This window comes from Bubalus kerabau, chromosome 4 (assembly GCF_029407905.1).
Source record: "Bubalus kerabau isolate K-KA32 ecotype Philippines breed swamp buffalo chromosome 4, PCC_UOA_SB_1v2, whole genome shotgun sequence".
Lineage (NCBI taxonomy): Eukaryota > Metazoa > Chordata > Mammalia > Artiodactyla > Bovidae > Bubalus > Bubalus kerabau.
In genome coordinates this window covers 92,145,208-92,166,326 of record NC_073627.1, presented here as the reverse complement: position 1 = coordinate 92,166,326, position 21,119 = coordinate 92,145,208, and the positions used below count along the sequence as shown (strand labels likewise).

Below are 21,119 nucleotides of genomic sequence, written 5' to 3'. Positions count from 1 at the left end.
TCCATTGTTTCCCCATCTATTTGCCATGATCTTAGTTTTCTGAATGTTGAGTTTTAAACCAACTTTTTCACTCTCCTCTTACACTTTCATCAAGAGCCTCTTTAGTTCTTCTTCACTTTTGTTTATGGTGTTAGAAAGTGTTCTAGTTTCATTCTTCATACTTCTCAAGTGGTTGACAAGTTTCCCCAGCACCACTTGATAAAGAGATTGTCTTTTCTCCATTGTATATTCTTGCCTCCTTTGTCAAAGATAAGATGTCCATAGGTGCATGGATTTATCTCTGGGCTTTATTTCATGTTCCATTGATCTATTATTTATGTCACTGTGCCAGTACCATACTGTCTTTATGACTGTAGCTTTGTAGTATAGTCTGAAGTAAGACAGATTAATTCCTCCAGTTTCATTCTTCCTTCTCAAGATTGCTTTGGCTATTTGAGGTTTTTTGTGTTTCCATACAAATTGTGAAATTATTTGTTCTAGTTCTGTGAACAATACCATTGGTAGTTTGATAGGGATTGCATTAAATCTATAGATTGCTTTGGGTAATATACTCATTTTCACTATATTGATTCTTCTGATCCATGAACATGGTATATTTATTCATCTATTTGTGTTCTCTTTGATTTCTTTCATCAGTGTTTTATAGTTTTCTATATATAGGTCTTTTGTTTCTTTAGGTAGATTTATTCCTAAGAATTTTATTCTTTTCATTGCAATGGTGAATGAGATTGTTTCCTTAATTTCTCTTTCCGTTTTCTCATTGTTAGTGTATAGGAATGCAAGGGATTTCTGTGTATTAATTTTATATCCTTCAACTTTACTATATTCATTGATTAGCTCTAGTAATTTTCTGGTGGAGTCTTTAGGATTTTCTATGTAGAGGAACATGTCATCTGCAATCAGTGAAAGTTTTACTTCCTCTTTTCCAATCTGGATTCCTTTCATTTCTTTTTCTTCTCTGATTGCTGTGGCTAAAACTTCCAAAACTATGTTGAATAGTAGTGGTGAGAGTGGGCACCCTTGTCTTGTTCCTGACTTTAGGGGAAATGCTTTCAATTTTTCACCATTGAGGATAATGTTTGTTGTGGGTTTATTATATATGGCTTTTGTTATGTTGAGGTATGTTCTTTCTATGCCTGCTTTCTGGAGAGTTTTTATCATACATGTGTGTTGAATTTTGTCAAAGGCTTTCTCTGCATCTATTGAAATAATCATGTGGTTTTTATCTTTCAGTGTGTTATTAAATTGATTGATTTGTGAAGAGTGAAGAATCCTTGCATCCCTGGGATAAAGCCCACTTGTTCATGATGTATGAGTTTTTTAATATGTTGTTGGATTCCATTTGCTAGAATTTGTTGAGGATTTTTGCATCTATGTTCATCAGTGATATTGGCCTGTAGTTTTCTTTTTTTGTGGTGTCTTTGTCTGGTTTTGGTATTAGGGTGATGGTGGCCTCATAGAATGAGTTTGGCAGTTTACCTTCCTCTGCAATTTTCTGGAAGAGTTTGAGTAAGATAGGTGTTAGCTCTTCTCTAAATTTTTGGTAGAATTCACCTGTGAAGCTATCTGGTCCTGGGCTTTTGTTTGTTGGAAGATTTTCTATTACAGTTTCAATTTCTGTGCTTGTGTTGGGTCTGTTAAGATTTTCTATTTGTTCCTGGTTCAGTTTTGGAAGGTTATACTTTTGTAAGAATTTGTCCATTTCTTCCAAGTTGTCCATTTTATTATCATATAGTCAAAAAGGAAATAAAAATACACATAGAAACACATGAAAATGAAAACACGACAGTCCAAAACCTATGGGATTCAGTAAAAGCAGTGCTAACAAGAAGATTCATAGCAATACAAGCTTACCTCAAGAAACAAGAGAAAAATCAAATAAATTACCTAACTTTATACCTAAAGCAACTAGAAAAAAAAGAAATGAAAAACCCCAACATTAGTAGAAGGAAAGAAATCATAAAAATCAGAGCAGAAATAAGTGAAAATGAAACAAAAAGACTACAGCAAAAATCAACAAAACTAAAAGGTGGTTCTTTGAGAAGATAAATAAAATAGACAAACCATTAGCCAGACTCATCAAGAGAAAAAAAAAAAAAGGAGAAAAGTCAAATCAACAAAATTAGAAATTAAAATGGAGAAATCATAACAGACAACAGAAATACAAAGGATCATAAGAGACTACTATTGACCTTATTTTTTTTTTAATTTATGTTTATTTTATGCTGAATTTATTCCTGGGTCATGTGTTTTTCATTATTCAGTTTCTTCTGGGCCGTCTTTTCCTTCTGTGTTACCTCCTCTTCAGGTTGAGGAGCAATTTGCTCTTTTCCAGTAGGGATCATCTCAGTATGGCAGGGAGTTCTCGTGTAGGGATTAATCCATCCATGAGCTCTGAAAGTCCAGGCCCTATCTTCGATTCTCTTCACCTGGGATGTGCTCAGTGCCAGGGACTCTACCTCAAAACCCTTAACAGGGAGTAACATTGTTCCCTGAATTTTTAGGAAGGTGAGGCAAAAAAATCACTGTATTTGGGGTGATGGCCCGTGTCCAGCCCCACCCTTTGGCCTGGGCACATCAGCCAACTCCTGCACTGTAATGATGGAATGGAATGCATTGCTTCTGTAAAATGACATCCTTCAGAGACTTGGTGGCTGTTTGGATATGCATACCCTCCATGGCCTGGCCAGCTTCACCAGTGTTCTTAAAGATTTGAACCTCCAGATGAGCAAGATTCTGTGGGGTTTCCTGCACCAAGTGAATAGTGAACCATTCTCAGTGACCACCTCAGACAATGTACAGTGAAAGGTGGCTGTATCAGCCTTATTTTACCAGGAGATAATGAAGTAATTTTGAAACATGTTTTCTAGCTTCCTCTCTGGCTAAATGGGCTTTCCAAATCTTAAAGGAACAAGCTGAATGCAAAGCCAGTGATCTGGCTTTTTCTGACAGCTCTGTGAGCCCCTTACCTTCCACTGCAGGACTCATCATTGCTCTATTGAATCATCAGTGGTTGTGTATATGCTCAAGCAAAAACTTTGTTTCTAAAGCTAATAATTTGCTTGATTTAGAAATTTGTTTTGTCATTTCAGAAAGTGGATGTCACCAGCAGGGCTGTGATGGAAATAATGACGAAAACAATTGAGTACCTTCAACCCAATCCAGGTAAGGGGTCATTTTCTACATTCATGGCATCCCTCCAGGGACCTTCTAGTTACTCTTTGGTACACATGCAAAGTTTGGTGCACTTCTGCATGCTTCGTCCTCCCTTCTGGAGGTCCAGTGTCTTCAGGTGGAACATTTTGACTGGGGAGGGAGGACTTTTTAAGGCTCACACTGAAGTAACTGGAAGCCTCTGTGATAATTTATCTGAGTAGAGTGTAATTAACAATGTTGTATGGACAGTGTGGGTGGCACATGATGTCAGGGTAGCTTCAAGCTGGTAATAACTGAACTTTCATGTGAAAGGGATTGTAAGGAAGAATTTTAGGGAGAATTTTTAGATAAACATAGTAAGGTACCAATGGTGTGAAAAAGTAGGAAAATTGAACAGCTTTTTTAAAATACAGAGGGTTTTTGTTCATACACACCACTGAAGTCTGTGGAGGGCTGTTCTTTGCCCTGATTTTTCTCCAAGCACTTTGTCAGTCAGCATTTGTTCTTGCTAACCTGTTACACTCTTAAGAGCAGGGAATTATAATAGAGATATTGGAGCTGTACCTTGAAAACAAGATCCAGGTAGACAAGGGGTGATCTCCCAGAGCACACAGTGTAGCAGAGCAAAGCAGCTTTATGTGATAGATCTCCTCACCACTCTTCCTGTAAAGCAGTTCCTAACTGCAGAGTATAGAAACTTGAAGCAAGGTTGAATATATTTAAATGAAGTGTATGAATATTGGAAAAACTGTTTACCTTGAAACTCGTCTCTTTGGGAGCTTCACGTTGAAATTTCTATATTTTTGATGGTGCTCAGGGAGGTGGTCCAGGCACTGTCAGCCCCAGTGTCTGGATACTGAGTACTAGTGGGTGAGAGAAAAGCAAAGGAAACACCTGAAATAAGCAGAGGGGGACCAGTACAGTCAGTGCTGACGGGCTTTCTGCCACCTCTTGCTGCTGCCTGCAGCTTTCACTCAGCTTTCAGTGTTTTGAAGATGAACAAATTATGGGAATAACATTCTCAATGGTTTTTAAACTATATCAGAGATGAGATTATTTGAGAAAGAAAAATACAGAAGTAAATGAAAAGCCATGAAAATATAGAAGTAAATAAAACACTATGGCATTTAACAGATAATGGACCAGATGGTTGGCAAATTAGGTAATGAATAACAAAAATGAAGTTTCTCCTTTTTACCTGGAGTCTTTGTCATGCCCTCTGTATTCCACAGAGTTACAGGGACTCTCTTAGATGTCACATGTTCCTTAGTATTTAAACAGCTGTGATGTAGGTCAGTTCTGAAATGAGAATTGCTTGCCCTGTCTTACCAAAGAAGTCATTGTTTAGGACAGGGTGTTTTTTGTCTTTATCTTTGAATGGGACCTCAAAGTGTTCTCTCATTTCCCAGGATTTACACATAAATGGTGCTAAGATGACTTGATCTTACTGTTGTTGTATTAAGATTAAATATAAGCAAGAGGAGGGAAAATATAGTATTTATTCAGCATTAGTGCATTTTCAATATGTTGCTAGTTATATACATTGTCTTCTCTGTAATTTTCTAATATAAAAAGCAAACACAGTTGAACAATTCAACTGTAGGAAAGAGGCTAAAAATCCATGAACATAGATCCTTAGTCTGTTTTCCTGGGTATAGTGGAATTCGGTGTAGGGAGGTGTGCTGTATTGAATAGGATGTTCCTCAAATTCCACAGTAACCCAGAATCTCCAAATGTGACTTTATTTGAAAATAGCATATTTTGAGATAGAATCAGTTAAGTAACTTGAGATAAACTCATTCTTGAGTTATAGTGAGCCCTAAATCCAACAACTGGTGTCCTTATAAGAAGAAGAAAAAAAAAAACAGAGAGACACAAGACCGAAGGCCCTATGAAGACAGAGGTCAAGATTATCAAGTGATGTCAGGAGCCACCAGAGTTGGCAGTGGTGAGGAAGGGGTCTCCCAGAGAGCCTCAGAAAGAACCAGCCATATTCACACCTTGATTTCAAGCTTTTTGAAGTGTGAGAAAGTAAATTTCTGTCATTTTAAGCCACACAGCTTGTGGCAGTTTGTTATGACAGGCCTAGAAAACTGATTTAGTAGGCTAGCCAAACTTTCTTCAGGAAAAAACAAGGGCCAGAGAACTTAAGAAACTTTACCAAAGTCACACACCCAAGAAGGGATGTAACCAGGGCTGGAACCCAGGTCTGACTGCTCCCTGAGCCCAGGAACTTTCCATTGCACAGTCTTGCTTCTGAGAAGAATGAGTTCTTTGTCTAGATGCAGAGGGTCTTTTAGTTTCAAAGTGGATATGACAGAAATCCAGAAAGGGAACACACTGTGGGGTTGAGGCTTATTTTTATTTTAATAAAAAAGATAACAGGAAGAGGAGAGGGGGAGATTTGAATTTTTAGAAATGATTTATTTTTAACAGAATCTTGAATGTGCTTATTATCTACCAACATATTGCTTTTATGGCTATTTAAAAATAGAATGAACATCTGACACCAAGGAAGACAATTAAGGTCATCACCAGGCAATTGCAAGTTGATATAAGTGTCATCTAAAAGGGTCCAGAACAAAACAAAATTCCATATGCCCGTTCTATAGAATTTAATGTATTTAATTGGCTTCTAAGAGATATGACTTAGTTCCTCCACGAATTTCTTGCCGAGAGCAGACCTTAGCTGGGGCTCCTGGACAAGGGGGCTGATCTAGTACACTTGTTCAGACCCATTGTCCTTGCAAAGAGGACACAAGAATGCAGCCACCACCACAGGTCCCCAGTGCTTGGGCACAGAAGAGTAGAACATTCCCAAACTTGTGCTGTTGAATGAATGCTTTGAGCACTCAGCCTCTCTGTGACCCCGGGAATTGGGTCACTGGATCTCATGTGGATCACTGGCTTCTGGTCTTGAGTAAGAACGATTAGGTTGGGGTCAGGAGAGAGGGCTTATGAAAAGTAACAGGTTTACCTGCACAGGCACATCTGTGGAAATTAATGCTTTTTAAGGGTATTTTGAGAGTATCTTGTATTAGATTCATACTCTAGAATGCATTCTGGCTTCCATATCTTGTGGTTATGGGCATACACATCTGTTACAGACTTGAAACTTAGTTCCTGCTGACACGATGACCGAAGAGAGTGGGTTACTTCTTGTGCATCTGTAGCTGTGCTCTGTGTAGGCCCCCCATCTGCTCTGGACCACCTCCAGAGTGATATTTTAAAAGGCAGATCTGCTCATGTCATTGTCTTGCACAAAAGCCTTTGATGGCTTTTCTCTGCCTTTAGGAGTTTGTTTTTGTTTGCCTACTCTGTCAGGTCCGACTTTTTTGTGTGCTTTACCTTTTTTTTTTTTTTTTTAAACAAAGCTTAAAGGGCCCTCCCTATATAATCAACCTCCCCTTTCTCCTCTACCTTGCCAGGCAAACAGGCCCCTCAGGTTTAGCAAGAGGGTCATTTAGAAGTCTTCCTGGACATCTGACTACATTAGCTTCCCAGGCCAATGACCCTTTCGTGATCCCCACTGCTTTTCCCTGGTGACACATGCCACACTTAGTGTTATTGTGTGGTGTATGCGTGCTTTAGTTTGTCCTCCCCAGTAAGGACAAGACTCTGCCTGCCTTATTCCCACCCCTTGCCCCCACCCTTCCCCACCCATATCCCCAGCACCCAGCTCTGTTCCAGGCAGCCCGTGACACTGGAATATTTGAACAAATGAATCATGGAGCACAGCTGATAGCCAATGGCTAATGTGATGAAACTGCTGTAATACAAAGGGGAGAAAGAAAAACTCCTTTCCCCAGACCATCAGCTCTACTCGTATAACCAACAAGTTTATCAAATGCATTTACTTTCTTACAGAGACCTATGCAATTCTCGACGTAGTAGGGTTAGATTACAGAACCACGTTTGGGCCCCTACCCTCTGAGACTCACAATCTTAATAGCACAAGGTACATATACTTTGAAGAGAGCTTCCCAGAGGCCTTCACAGCTAAGTGCTTTTGGAAATCTGGCTAACTGATGAGGTAAGGACAAGCGAGTAGGGTCACAGGTCTGCAACGCTTAAAGGGCAGAGAACAGAGAGCTGTGACGTCTTCCAGCTTGGACTGTGAAATTGCTCTGACAGGAACAGTGTAAACCAGCACAGATTCCCAACCTGCTTAGATAAGAAGTAATTTGAACTCAAAAAGTCCTGTGTATGTCTACTGACTGTGAGGCCCTATTCTCATGATATCTAAGCATATGGATCATCAGAGAAGCTATAAATCCATTTTCTTATGTGAGTATTCTGATACCTGTGGCAGGCATGCTAAATCAGCAATGTCCAATAAAAATAAGATGCAAGTCACATGTGTAATTTGAATTTTCCAGTAGTCATTTTTTTTTAAGTAGTCATATTAAGAAAGTCAAAAGGAAAGGTAAAATTGATTTTAATGATATTTTATTTAATCTGGTATATCCTAAATTTCAACCAATATTAAAAATCATTGGAAAATTTTACTTTTTTCCTTATACTAAGTTTTGAAATTTGGTATATGTTTTATACATACTGAACATATCCTTTTGGACAGTGCTTAGTTGTGGGCTCAGTCACTCAGTTGTGTCCAACTGTTTGTGACCCCATGGACTGTAGCCCACCAGGCTCTTCTGTCCATGGGTATTCATTCTCCAGGCAAGAATACTGAAGTGGGTGGCCATGCCCTCCTCCAGGGAATCTTCCCAACCTAGGGATCAAACCCATGTCTCTTGTGTCTCCTGCGTTGGCAGGTAGACTCTCTACCACTTAACCAACTGGGAAGCCCCTCCTTTTGGACTAGCCACATATCAAATTGCCAACATCTGTTGGATCATAGAAAAAGCAAGAGAATTTCATAAAAACATCTTCTGCTTCATTGACTACACTAAAGCCTTTGAATGTGTGGATCACAACAAACTGTGGAAAATTCTTAAAGACATGGGGATACCAGACCACATTACCTGTCTCCTGAGAAATGTGTATGCAGGTTAAGAAGCAACAGACAGAACCAGACATAGAATAATGGACTGATTCCAAATTGAGAAAGGTGTATGTCAAGGCTATATACTGTCACCCTGCTTGTTTAACTTATATGCAGTGTACATCATGCAAAATTCCAGGCTGGATGAAGCATAAGCTGGAATGAAGATTGCCAGGAGAAATACCAATAACCTCAGATTTGCACATGATACCACCCTTATGGAAGAAAGTGAAGAGGAACTAAAGAGCCACTTGAGGAAGGTGAAAGAGGAGAGTGAAAAAATTGGCTTAAAACTCAACATTCAAAAACCTAAGAGCATGGCATCCAGTCCCATCAGTTCATGGCAAATAGATGGGGAAACAATGGAAACAGTGAGAGACTATTTTCTTGGGCTCCAAAATCACTTCAGATGGTGACTGCAGCCATGAAATTAAAAGACACTTGCTCCTTGGAAGAAAAGCTATGACCAACCTAGACAGTGTATTAAAAGGCAGAGACATTACTTTGCTGACAAAGATCCATAGAATCAAAACTATGGGGGTTTTTCCAGAAGTCATATATGGATGTTAGAGTTGGATAATAAAGAAGGCTGAGCACCAAAGAACTGATGCTTTTGAACTGTGGTGTTGGAGAAGACTCTCAAGAGTCCTTTGGACTACAAAGAGATCAAACCAGTCAATCCTAAAGGAAATCAATCCCGAATATTCATTGGAAGGACTGATGCTGAAGCTGAAGCTCTAATACTTTGGCCACCTGATGTGGAGAGCTGACCCATTATAAAAGACCCTGATACTGGGAAAGATTGAAGGCAAAAGGAGAAGGGGACAACAGAGGACCAGATGGCTGGATGGCATCACGGACTCAATAGACGTGAGATTGAGCAAGCTCCAGGAGACGATGAGGGATAGGGAAGCCTGGCGTGCTGCAGTCTGGGGGGTCACAAAAGAGACACAACTGAGTGACTGAACAACAACATGTCAAAGCTCGTAGCCCAGTGTGTCCAGTGGTTCAATAATGGTCAGCACAGGACTAGATGGTTCACCATTCAAACTCTGTATTCTACTTTGATATGTGTTTGGCATTTAGTTTCTTGGTTAATGCGTATTGACGGTTGCTTTTTTCAAGATAAATAGACTCATGATTTTGGATCAGGATATCTTTGATTTGATGTCCATTTTTTCTCAGCTTTCTGCAGATCCATTTTCTGGCACTGTAGTGGAGAACTTCCCATGACATAGAACAGTAGGCATGCGGGATTGCCTGTGTTTCCTTCCCAGCCTTAGCAGATTGGTGATGACAGAAGACCTTTTTAGTTTGCACTGAAAGGTTATTCTGACCCTGATGTCATCATGCTGTATAAACTTCCAAGATGTGTAGATTAAAAGCAGTTGAAACATGAAAAACATCATGCCCCATCGAGATTTGGTTCTCTAGAGAAGTGCTTTTCCTGTGAGTGCTATACATTCTAGGGTTCTCCACATGCCTGAGGTTGGGACATTAAGTCAGAGTCATTAAATGTCTATTCAGAACTTCTTAATAATAATTTCAAACCTCATTTGTGGAATCTTGCCTGTAGAAATAAAAGTTACCTCTATTAATTTAAAAATGTCTGATTAATCCCTGGAAAGCTATTACATCAAATTATTGTATTTCTTCCCCATTGGCCACCCTCTTAGTCATCTCCTTCCAAAGATGCATAAATACAGTGATTATGCAGTAGAGCTGAAAATCAGTACATGTATTGTTTGGCATGCACGCCTTCAAATGCTTGGCTCCAGTACACGTTGAATTTGCTGTCTTTTGTGGAGGACAGGACCCAAGTCATGTTCATCACTTTGTGTTTCAGGGCTCCTGGCATCGTGCCTGCTGTGTTGTTTGCCCTCAACATGTCTGTTGAATAAGCGCACAAATGAATATATCCATCTTCCACTTAAAGAATAAAGAGTCTGTACTGAGTCTCACAGCCAGAGTTTTAGCTTTTCTAAATCCTGACACTGAAAAATAATGAAAATGCATGAGGACACATTACAAAAGATTACTTGGCACTGGCTGTTTCCTCTTCCTGGAATGCCCACCTGCCCCGTGTGTGAGCCCTGTTGTCTTAGTCATCCTTCCTCCCTCAGCCTAAATATCCCTCCTCTAGAGGCATTCCCTGAGTCCCCTGTCTGAGTCAGGGCCACTCCAGTGTCGTCATGATGCCTTCACCGAGTCCCCTCCACAAATCTCTCCAGTGGTTCCCCGTTTAGAATAACATGGACAGGTGACATAGATAACAGAATAACATGATCCTCTAACCTCATGGTAGGTTAGCGGATCCGAGGATCTGACTTCGTTTCCTGTAGTCCTACCAGTTTCTGTCTTAGTGCATCCACATCACCGTCCCCAGCCTTTGCGCTGCTCCTCCCATGCACTTAGCACCCTCGTTGCTGGGATTGCGCAGACCTCCTGCCTGAACCTCTTGTCTCCAGGTCTTCCCAAAGTCTTCACTCAGGTTTCTGCTCAGATATCACCTTATTTGTGTGGCTTTTCCAACCATCTTGTCTAAAACATTTTCATTCTCAGCCATTTCCCTGTTTTATTTTCTTTCAAGGCCCTTGTTACTGTTTAAACTTTTATTCTATATTTACTTGGTAAGGTGTGACTTATCTCTGCAACTAAAATTCAAGTGGCCTGAGTGTAGGATTGTTGTTTGTACATTGTAGTAAAAAAGCTGGTTCTTATTGTTTATTGTTCTTATCAAAATATTTACCTGTATAAATTTTCATTTGTTCAGTATCCCGATAGCCTTCATTCTTACTCCCCTGTCTTATGTTTCCCACATAGCAGCCAGTTCATTCCATTCCAGGTGTCAATCGTGTCTGTGGTTCCTCTGCTTGTTATCTTGCAGTGGCTTCCCATCAAGCTGAGAAGAGACTTCTTGGCTGTGGGGCCTTGGCTCTTGCTTGGCCCCTAAGCCTGGGTTGATGTCCACTCTTACTGATTTGTTGCTGATCCTCAGCCATGTTCTGCTCGTTCCTGCCTCAGGGCCTTTGTACAGGAAGTGCCTCTGCCTGAAACATTCTTCTCCTGGCCCTTATTATAGCTGTTCTTTCTTGTCATTCCACCTCCCTGTGTAGTCCTTCTCTGGCCACTCTATTTGAAATAGCCCTTCCTGATTACTCTCAGATCCCCTTCTAATTTTCTATCAAAATTTTAAATTGTCCTCTATTTTACCTTAAAAAAAATTCCACTGATCACCCACATTTCTGTAGAATATAATCTCCACAAGAGTAAGGACATTTTCCTGTTTATTATCCCTAATATACAAATAGTGCCCTCATTATTTATTGAATGAGTGTGGTTTTTCTCTCCCACTGTACCATAAACTCATCAAAGACAAGAAATATGTCTGTTTGTGTGTGTGTGTGTGTGTGTGTGTATAGATAGATAGGTATATAGATAATACCTAGCACCTAGCATAGTAGTCAGAGAAGGCAATGGTACCCCAATCCAGTACTCTTGCCTGGAAAATCCCGTGGATGGAGGAGCCTAGAAGGCTGCAGTTCATGGGGTCGCTGAGGGTCAGACATGACTGAGAGACTTCACTTTCACTTTTCACTTTCATGCGTTGGAGAAGGAAATGGCAACCCACTCCAGTGTTCTTGCCTGGAGAATCCCAGGGATGGGGGAGCCTGATGGGCTGCCGTCTCTGGGGTCGCACAGAGTCAGACACGACTGAAGCAACTTGGCGGCAGCAGCAGCATAGTACTGCTTATTAGGTGCTTAATTTGCTGAACAAGAAAATCAAATCATGTTAGTTATATTTAAGCTTCATCTATAGGAGTAGCTAAACTTTCTGATGGAGTCATAGTCTGCAGACCTGAACAGGCTGGAATCAGAGCCTGTTACTCTGTATATATAATACCTACTTGGTGTCATGCACAGTTAATACATTTCACAGTTCACAGTTGCTTTAGAAAAAGTACAAAGTGCATATAATCTCACATTTAAGAGATTGAACATTGTTTAAACTGTTAAACAAGAGCTAAAGCTATTGACAGCACATTCATATTTATATAGATAATAGTTGTTCCTATTTTCCGATTAGAAAATTGAAGCTTCAAGAGAGATTAAATAATTTGTCCAAAGTCTTGCAGCAAAGGAACCAGAATTCATATTCACATATGACTATCTCCTTAGTCCATTTTGTCTTCATTGTCATATGCTACAAAATATGAAGCCACATTCAATCTTGCCGTGTGTGTAGAACATACTCTAGAAAACTGAAAGTGAAAGTCGCTCAGTTGTGTCTGACTGTTTGTGAGCCCATGGACTCCATGGACTTCTCCAGGCCAGAATACTGGAGTAGGCAGCCTGTATCCTTCTCCAGGGGATCTTTCCAACCCAGGGATCAAATCCAGGTCTCCCACATTGCAGGGCCCACCCTTCTGAGCCACCTTTTGAAGCCCATACTTTAGAGTAGCCCCTAATGATTTCATTCTGGGTAATCTCTTCTTTCGGAGAAGGCAATGGCACCCCACTCCAGTACTCTTGCCTGGAAAATCCCATGGACTGGGGAGCCTGGTAGGCTGCAGTCCATGGGGTCGCTAAGAGTCGGACACGACTGAGCGACTTCACTTTCACTTTCCACTTTCATGCATTGGAGAAGGAAATGGCAACACACTCCAGTACTTTTGCCTGTAGAATCCGATGGACGGAGGAGCCTGGTAGGCTGCAGTCCATGGGGTCTCACAGAGTTGGACACGACTGAAGCGACTTAGCAGCAGCAGCAGCAATCTCTTCTTTTTGAGTATAGGTGGAATCTTGATGACTTCCTTCTAACTAATAGAATATGGCAAACATAATGGGGTTACCACTCACCACTCCCTTGATTAGGTTCCATTATGTGGCAAAACTCTGGGCTGTTACTCCCAAGATCACATTATATAAAACTTTCTTAGCAGACTAGAGTGAGAAGGAGTCTCCTGCTGGTCTACGAGAAGCGACCTGCCATGCTGTGACTGTCTTAGGAGGGGGCTGAGTGTCAGGGGTGGCCTCTAGGATCTAAGGGTAGCCAGTGGCCAACAGCCAATAAGAAGCCAGGGCCATCAGTCAAAACTACCACAGAGAAGTGAAATTTTATCAGCAACCCAAGGGAGCCAGGGAGCACACTCATCCCCACTGATGTTTCCTGATAAACAAGGCAGCCTGCCAATACCTTGAGTTGAACGTCGCGTTATGAGACCCTGAACAGAGGCCTCAGTTAAGTTGTGCCTGGACATCTAACCTGCAAAAACTGTGAGGTCATAAATCTGTGGCTTAAAGTCACTAACTTTATGGAATCTTGTTACACAGTGAAAAATTAATACAATATGGCTATTTGTTCCCCAGCCAGAGCTCCTATTTCAAGCATATCACTGTCTGCTGGAATCAAAAGGCCATTTGACTTTATCATTTTTGGCTCTTTTACCTGGAAGCAGGAGGTAGATGGGGAAAACCTGTCAAATCTTTTCAGCTTAGGATGGAGTCCCCTGAACCCCTCAGGGAGTGGTAGGACAGGTCCACTTGGTGCTGAGACTAAGATCTCTTTAAAACATGTCACAGTGAAAAGCACCTGGCACAGTGCCTGGAACTTTGTAAGGGCTCGAGAAATGTCGCTCTCCTTCTCCTCCCAGTGGTCTGCAGCCCTGCCTCAGGGTATCTCAGGTGCTTACCCAGCAATTCCTCCACAGATAAGACCTCCAGGGAAAAGTCCCACTACAAGACCCTCCCCACAGCAATCTCTTAGTTCTGTCTGCTCTGAAAACCTGATGAAGCAGAGGCTCATGATGCTAGTCCACAAAGGATTGTGTACTTTTCAAATAGTAGGAACCATTCTCTGCTCCTGGGATGTAATTGCCTGCCTTCCCAGGACACACTGTGAGACTTGCTTGTACATTCTAACACCCAGTGTGGAGGTGGGAGATGTTCGCTGTCCCATCTCATGGGTTCTTAGGGATGCTGACTGCATATCACAGCTCTGTCTTAAAACACCTCCCTGCTCTTCCCACTCTGCAGGGGCAAACAGAGCTTTGCTACCATGGAAAGAAGTGTTTTATAAATACCATTATTTGGGTTGAGAGTAGCATGCTTCCCTGGTACAGCTGCATATTTGTATAAATCAGTAGAAACATACTCTTTCCTTTCCTCAATACCTTCTAACATTTAACTCCAAAAAAAATCTGCACATGTTTGAAGATATTTGCCTAAGTCCTAATTACCATATAAATCTTTCACCCCTTTAATAATTGTTAGCGTGCAAGACTGGGGAACAGATTGCTCACAGTGCAGGGAGCATCAGAGGGTTCATTTCAGACATGCAGATATTCTGAGATTTCACCTGGAAAAATTAGGCCATTATACACAATCATCACAGGTTGCTAATGTGAAATATATGCTAAAGTGTTATTTATTACATACATTTCATTGCAAGTATTAAGTCCCAAGTCTAACTTAGTGTGATTTGGGGATTGATGTTCCCCTTCCAATTGTAATCTCTCTGAAAGACTTTACAAATGTAGTTGATATAATTCAGACTTAATTTTTTGTTCCAACTAAAGATATCATTGAGCTTTGATAAATGATAAGGAGGTAAATAGATTTTTAGCTCTTGGTGGACCTTTTCATGCAGTGGTCATCATCTACATTTTTCCCCAGCCAAAGTGGGGAAAGGGAACAAAGGAACTAACATTGAGTTGAGTGCCTGCTTTGATTACATGTATCACCTCATTTCACCATCACTACACTTCTGTCACTAAGCATTAGCATCTCTCGCTTTACCCAGGCACGGTGAGGGTGAGGTCAGCCTGCTCTTCTTGGAAAAGCTGCAGTCTGAACCCTGTCCCTGTATTCCTTTGACAACATGTGTCCTTGCACTAATTAGTAGGCAGTGGTAATGGATTTCATCACAGGAAAATGCAGGTTCAATTTTTTATCTTCAAAAAGAGGCTGTATTTTCACATTTAAATATATCACTTTGATCCTCTTAATTTTACCAGTGTTTATTCACAGTATCTGTTGTATTTAGTAATTAATTTCCATAATGAAATTTGTTAACTTTCTACAATAAGGGAGAGTAAATTACCTTAAGACCCATACACATAAACCAGATCATTAGGAAAGAGTCTGGCTGTTGTCTTCATTCTTGTAGAAACAAAAACGGAGTAAAGAAGGGGTTAAAAATAGAACAAAATTAAAATCTTTATATTGGAGATTTAAAGTAAGACTTACTGGTTTTGATCTCAGCGATGGTTTTGCAAAGGACAAGTTTCTTTGGTTTTGAAATTTTACATTGAGGCTCTGTGTACACTGGGATAGATACCACGTACTTATTTACAAGTGACCTGGTTCACTTATCCTAGTGGTTCGAGGGCAGGTAAAAGAGATTGTTAGATCTGAAAGCCATTATGAAAATCAGGTAAGACTGAAAATCAGTCTTCTCAGGTTCAAGGTGAGGAAGCAGAAGTCCAAAGGTTAGGTGGCTCATCCAAGGTCACACAGGTGGAGAGCTCTCCAGTCTCTTCACTCTGGGGCAGTGCTCATCTTACTTCCTGAATCACAGCACGTATCACACCCCCTCACCTCTGCATTTTCAAACACCTAACAAGTGTAAATATAGCTGGAGCTCTGTGTCTTGCTGCTGACATGTCTTAATTTGACCTATTTTAATGAAGAAGTAATAGAGCAGCCAGAGTTGGAGTGGCATTATGGGAGGACATTCGGCTTTTGAGACACAGCTAGGGTTCGGTTTTTCCTCAGCTTCTTGTTGCTTTGTGTCCTTGGGCGACTGCATCATTTCTTTCTGCTTTGTTTTCCTTATCTGGAAAATGAGAGACGCCAAAGCTGTCTCTCGTGTTTGGGGGGGGGGATTAAAGAGATTATGTATGTGAATTTCACAGTAGATATTACTGAAATGATAGCTATGGGATGAAATGTCATCATGATTTTCAGTTATTCAAAGATATTTCAGGGATTTTTCTAAATTTTCAGAACAGATGGTAGCATTTACGAAGACTAGTACAAATCATTGAGCATTTGTCTGATAAAACTCTCTGCTCTTTGAGACAGCTTGATTTGTTTTCTGTAATGTAGGTAGAGATGAGAAAAGAAGTCAGTCCTTTAAAGAAGTGAAAGGCTTCCAGAAAATTTATTCCCTGATGGATGCTAAATCCATTAGGTTTCCGCTCTCGGTTAGAAGACAAGGATGTGGCTTGGAATTTTGTGGCCACATCTTCTGCCTGAGTGTGTCAGCTGCCTTCATCAACACTAGCCAGGGTGGGGGTGGCTTTTTTTCCTCCCTGTTGTGACAGACACCCTGTCAATATGTTGTCTTATTTGGAATATCCTGGTTGAATAGAGAAAGAAGCTACTCGAGAGCATTCTACAGCAGTTTATGATTTATGAAAGGTTTTTTGTAAACACCGCTGTCATGATCATTTGGTGGGAGGAGAAAGATGAGGTGCAGACTCTGCCCTCATCCCTGTCCCCTGCAGTGAACACTCACATTCACCACCCTGCTTGTCTTCAGTCCCTTTCCTGTGCTCACGTTTGTGCTGGGATTCTTCATTCCCCTCCCTGTTTCAAAGAGACTGCTTATTTCCAGAGCTACAGAAATTCTACTTGCTGTAAACCTTGATTTTGAATCCTAGTTCAGTTCAGTTCAATTGAGTTGCTCAGTCCTAGATAATGAAACTAACAAAAACCCCGACATCAGGACTCTCTTTTCCGCCCACTCTGTGCCCCCCCCACCCGACCCCATCCCCGCCTAGGTAAAAGAGCACTCCATCTTCTGCCATCTCTTTCTTTGGGACCAAACCCCTTTAGAATACACCACGTTTTCTTGTCCTCACAAGCTTGGGGTCCACTTGTCCTGACATTTCATGAAACCTTTCTAGAAAAGCAATCTCTGCAAGGTTTAATATCTGTCAAAACCTCAGTGCTCATATGAGTGTGCTGCATGCTGTTTCAGAGCTGTAAAAGGAAAACTACTGTATTTTCTCTATGCTCTGCCTGCAGGCACTTCTGACACTAGATGTGCATGTGTATGTTTTTCTCCCCACACCAGCCAGTTCTCTGACTACCTGGGATCGTACAGTTCAACTCAGTTCCGACACTGTCCATCTGGAGTTGGCATCAGATAAGCTAAGGACTCAGTCCTCCCACAAGACCCCCTATTTCAGATGCCAGTCCCAAGCCTGAGCCTCTGGTGCTTCTGACCACCTCTGTGGGCTTGCTAATTTGCTAAAATGACTCCTGGAACTCAGAAAAACACTTGTTTAATGTTTACCCATTTATTATAAAGGATGCAACTGAGGAACAGCCAAATGGAGGAGATAGGGTCAGTGTAGGGAAGAAGCTTCAGTAATTGTGAGAAAATTAGACTGTTTGAAGTCACCCAGTTTATGATAGCTTTATTATAAAAAGCCCTCAGAAAATAATACCAACAGTGATAAGATCCTTCTTTCAGATTGCTCCAAAGACTCTGCAGCACTCACTGGGCAGGGGTCTTCCTGAGCTTAACCACACAATTTGTCCCATGTGACTTGATAAGGCATCCCTTGGCATAGTGGTCATTCAGTTCAGTTCAGTTCAGTTCAGTCTCTTAGTCGTGTCCAACTCTTTGCAATCCCATGGACTGCAGCATGCCAGGCTTCCCAGTCCATCACCAACTCCTAGAGCCTACTCAAACTCATGTCCATTGTGTCAGTGATGCCATCCAACCATCTCATCCTCTGCCATCCACTAATCCTGCCTTCAATCTTTCCCAGCATCAGGGTCTTTTCCAGTGAGGTGGTTCTTCATATCAGGTGGCCAAAGTGTTGGAGCTTCAGCTTCAGTGTCAGTCGTTCTAATGAATTTTTAGGACTGATCTCCTTTAAGATTGACTAGTTTGATCTCCTTGCTGTCCAATGGACTCTTCAAGAGTCTTTTCCAACACCATGGTTCAAAAGCATCAATTCTTTGGTGGTCAGCTTTCTTTATAGTCCAACTGTCAAATCCATACATGATTACTGGAAAAACCATCACTTTGACTAGATGGGCCTTTGTTGGTAAAGTAATGTCTCTGCTTTTTAATATGCTCTCTGGTTGGTCATAGCTTTTCTTCCAAAGAGCAAGCATCTTTTAATTTCATGGCTGCAGTCACCATCTGCAGTGATTTTGGAGCCCAATTAGGAGAATATTAAAGGAGTAAGCACAGCATGCCAGGAGGGCAGTGTCATGCATTTGCTTCACTGATGGTTCTCTCAGCAGTTTAGAAAGCAGTTGGGGGTTATTTCTGGCTCTTCAAAGGAGTCTAAATTCTGTCTTTGCCTTATAGTAACATAGGAGAACTTGGGCAGATTTTCCTGTCTCCCTGAGTCTCTACATCCTCACCTTGTGAATGCAGCTCAGTCCTCTCTCCACAATCGGAATGATGCAGTGAGACCCACAGGCTGGTGATGGTTGTGAAGATTAAGTTTAAATTGTTTAGGTAAAGCTCCTGATTGATGGTGACTCTAATTAAAGCTACCTACCAAATATATTTGGTATCCTCACCTACCAAATATAAAGCCAGATGAAAAAGAAAACTTGTAGAATTTTGTTTAATCTTGATTTTGGGTTAATTTTCTTCCCCTTCTCTCTTTTATCTAATGGCCTAGACTTCAAGATTCCAGGTGTTTCCTTCTTTATTATGACTGAATAATATTCCATGTTATGAATGTATATATACATAAAAAAAAATTCTTACTTATATGTGAAATCTAAAGAAACCAGACTTACAGAAACAGAGATCAGATTGTTGCCAGAGGTGGGGGGTGGGAAAAAAGTATTAGTCACTCAGTCATGTCTAACACTTTTTCAACCCCGCAGACTGTAGCCTGCCAGGCTCCTCTATCAATGGGATTCTCTAGTCAAGAATACTGGAGTGGGTTGCTATTCCCTTCTCCAGGGGATCTTCCCGACCCAGGGATTTAACCTGGCCAAGGTACAAACTTTTGGTTGTAAGTAAGTTCTAAGGATGTAATGTATAGCTTGATAACCATAGTTAACAGTACCACATGATTTGAATTCTTTTCAATACCATATTGAAAGTTGCTAAGAGAGTTGGGTGTCCTTAAAGTTCTTGTAAGAAGAAAAAATTTGTAACTGTGTGAGGATACATATTCCTATAGTGATCATTTCATGATATATGCATATATCAAATTATTATGTTGTGTACTTTGAACTATTCAGTGTTATAGGCCAATTATATCTCAGTAAAACTGGGAAAGAAAAAACAAAGATCCAGGTATTTCAGATAATCTACCATCTTTTGGGCTTAAGACCCATGTATTTAGTTGTATGTTTAGTCCAATCTTGTGGATATTCTGTTAGACTTTGTACCTGCTGAAATTGAAACACCTCTATACATCCTCCCCCAAGTCTCCCCAACATCATGTCAATTTTTTATCATCCCCTAGCCAGGTATTCAGTCTAGAGATTGGAATGCAGTGTATTCTCAAACTTGGTGTATGTTAGAATCACCTAAGGAATTTTAAAAACTATAGATGGTTACACCAATTACTCAGACATCTGGGAGTAGGACACAGACATCAAGGATTTTTTTTTTCTCCCCTGAGCTTTTCATTGATCTACAATATAAGAAAGTATAGTGCTCAGATCCTAAGTGTATGGCTCAGTGAATTATTGCAAACTGATACTGTCATGTAAAGGTACCCAGTCTAAGAAACTGCACACTGCTGGCCTCCCACAAGTGCCCGTCCAGCTGCGAGCTGCCCTGACTTCTAATGCCATACAGTTCTTTCAGTTTTAGTGTTGCTTAAATGGAATCATGGAGCACGTACTCTGCAGATCTGGCTCCTTTTGCTCAACTTTATATTTGTCTTTGCTGTATATAGGTGTAGTACTTTCATTCTCATTGCTGTTCCATTGTGAGAATAGAGCACAATTTATTTATCTGTTTTCTCACTGATACACATTTGGGTATTCCTATTTTCTGGCTATTTTGAATAGCCCATTTTTGTACATGTCCCTTATACACATTTCTGATAGATATATGCCTTTAAGTAGAATTGCTGGGGCATAGGGTATCTTTTCCGGAGAAGGCAGTGGTAACCCACTCCAGTACTCTTGCCTGGAAAATCCCATGGATGGAGGAGCCTGGTAGGCTGCAATCCATGGGGTCGTGAAGAGTCGGACACGACTGAGCGACTTCACTTTGACTTTTCACTTTCATGCATTGGAGAAGGAAATGGCAACCCACTCCAGTGTTCTTGCCTGGAGAATCCCAGGGACGGGGGAGCCTGGTGGGCTGGCGTCTATGGGGTCGCACAGAGTCGGACACGACTGACGTGACATAGCAGCAGTAGCAGCAGAGTATCTTTTCAGCTTTTGTAGATAGATAGTGCTAAGTTGTTTTCCAAAACGTTCTCCCAATTCTTACTCCCACCAGCAAAACTTGAGAGTTCCAGTTGTTCTACATCCTCTGAACATTTGATATTTTTTAAGTTTTTTTTTTTCTTTTTTTCTGCTTTAACCATTACTGTGGGTATGTTTCAATGTGTGAATAATGAAGTCGAGCCCCTTTCAGATGCTTATTAGATATTTGAATATCTTCTTTTGTGAACTGTCTGTTCAAACTTCTTGCCCACTTAAAAAACTGGATTATCTTTTTCTTAATGATTTATATGAGTTTTTTTTCCCTTTTAATGTTTTGGATACAAGTCCTGTTTTGAATACATGTATTCTGAGTATCTTAACTCAATTTTTTTTTTTTTGGTTGCCTTTTAATTCTTTCTGATGATTTCTTTTGAATAGAAGTACTCAATTTTAACATAGTCCAATTTAGAAATACTTTTCTTTATGACAGAGTGTTTTTGTGCCCTGTTTTAAGACATTTTTGCTTACTCTACAGGCCAGGAATGTGTTCTCCTATATCATTTTTTAAAGATTGTACTAT

General features: G+C 40.7%; 1 protein-coding gene across 2 annotated transcripts in view; it reads left to right on the top strand.

The window, feature by feature from the left end:
- Positions 1-21,119, top strand: part of SH3GL2 (SH3 domain containing GRB2 like 2, endophilin A1) — a 222,335-nt gene that overhangs the window by 178,758 nt on the left and 22,458 nt on the right. Inside the window, exon 3 of one of the 2 annotated variants that reach the window (XM_055577970.1) lies at positions 3,093-3,165. In XM_055577970.1, the coding sequence (XP_055433945.1) occupies positions 3,093-3,165 (73 nt within the window). Of the gene's footprint in view, positions 1-3,092; positions 3,166-19,027; positions 19,146-21,119 lie in introns of those variants that run through there. The other variant, XM_055577971.1, reaches the window with a different exon arrangement.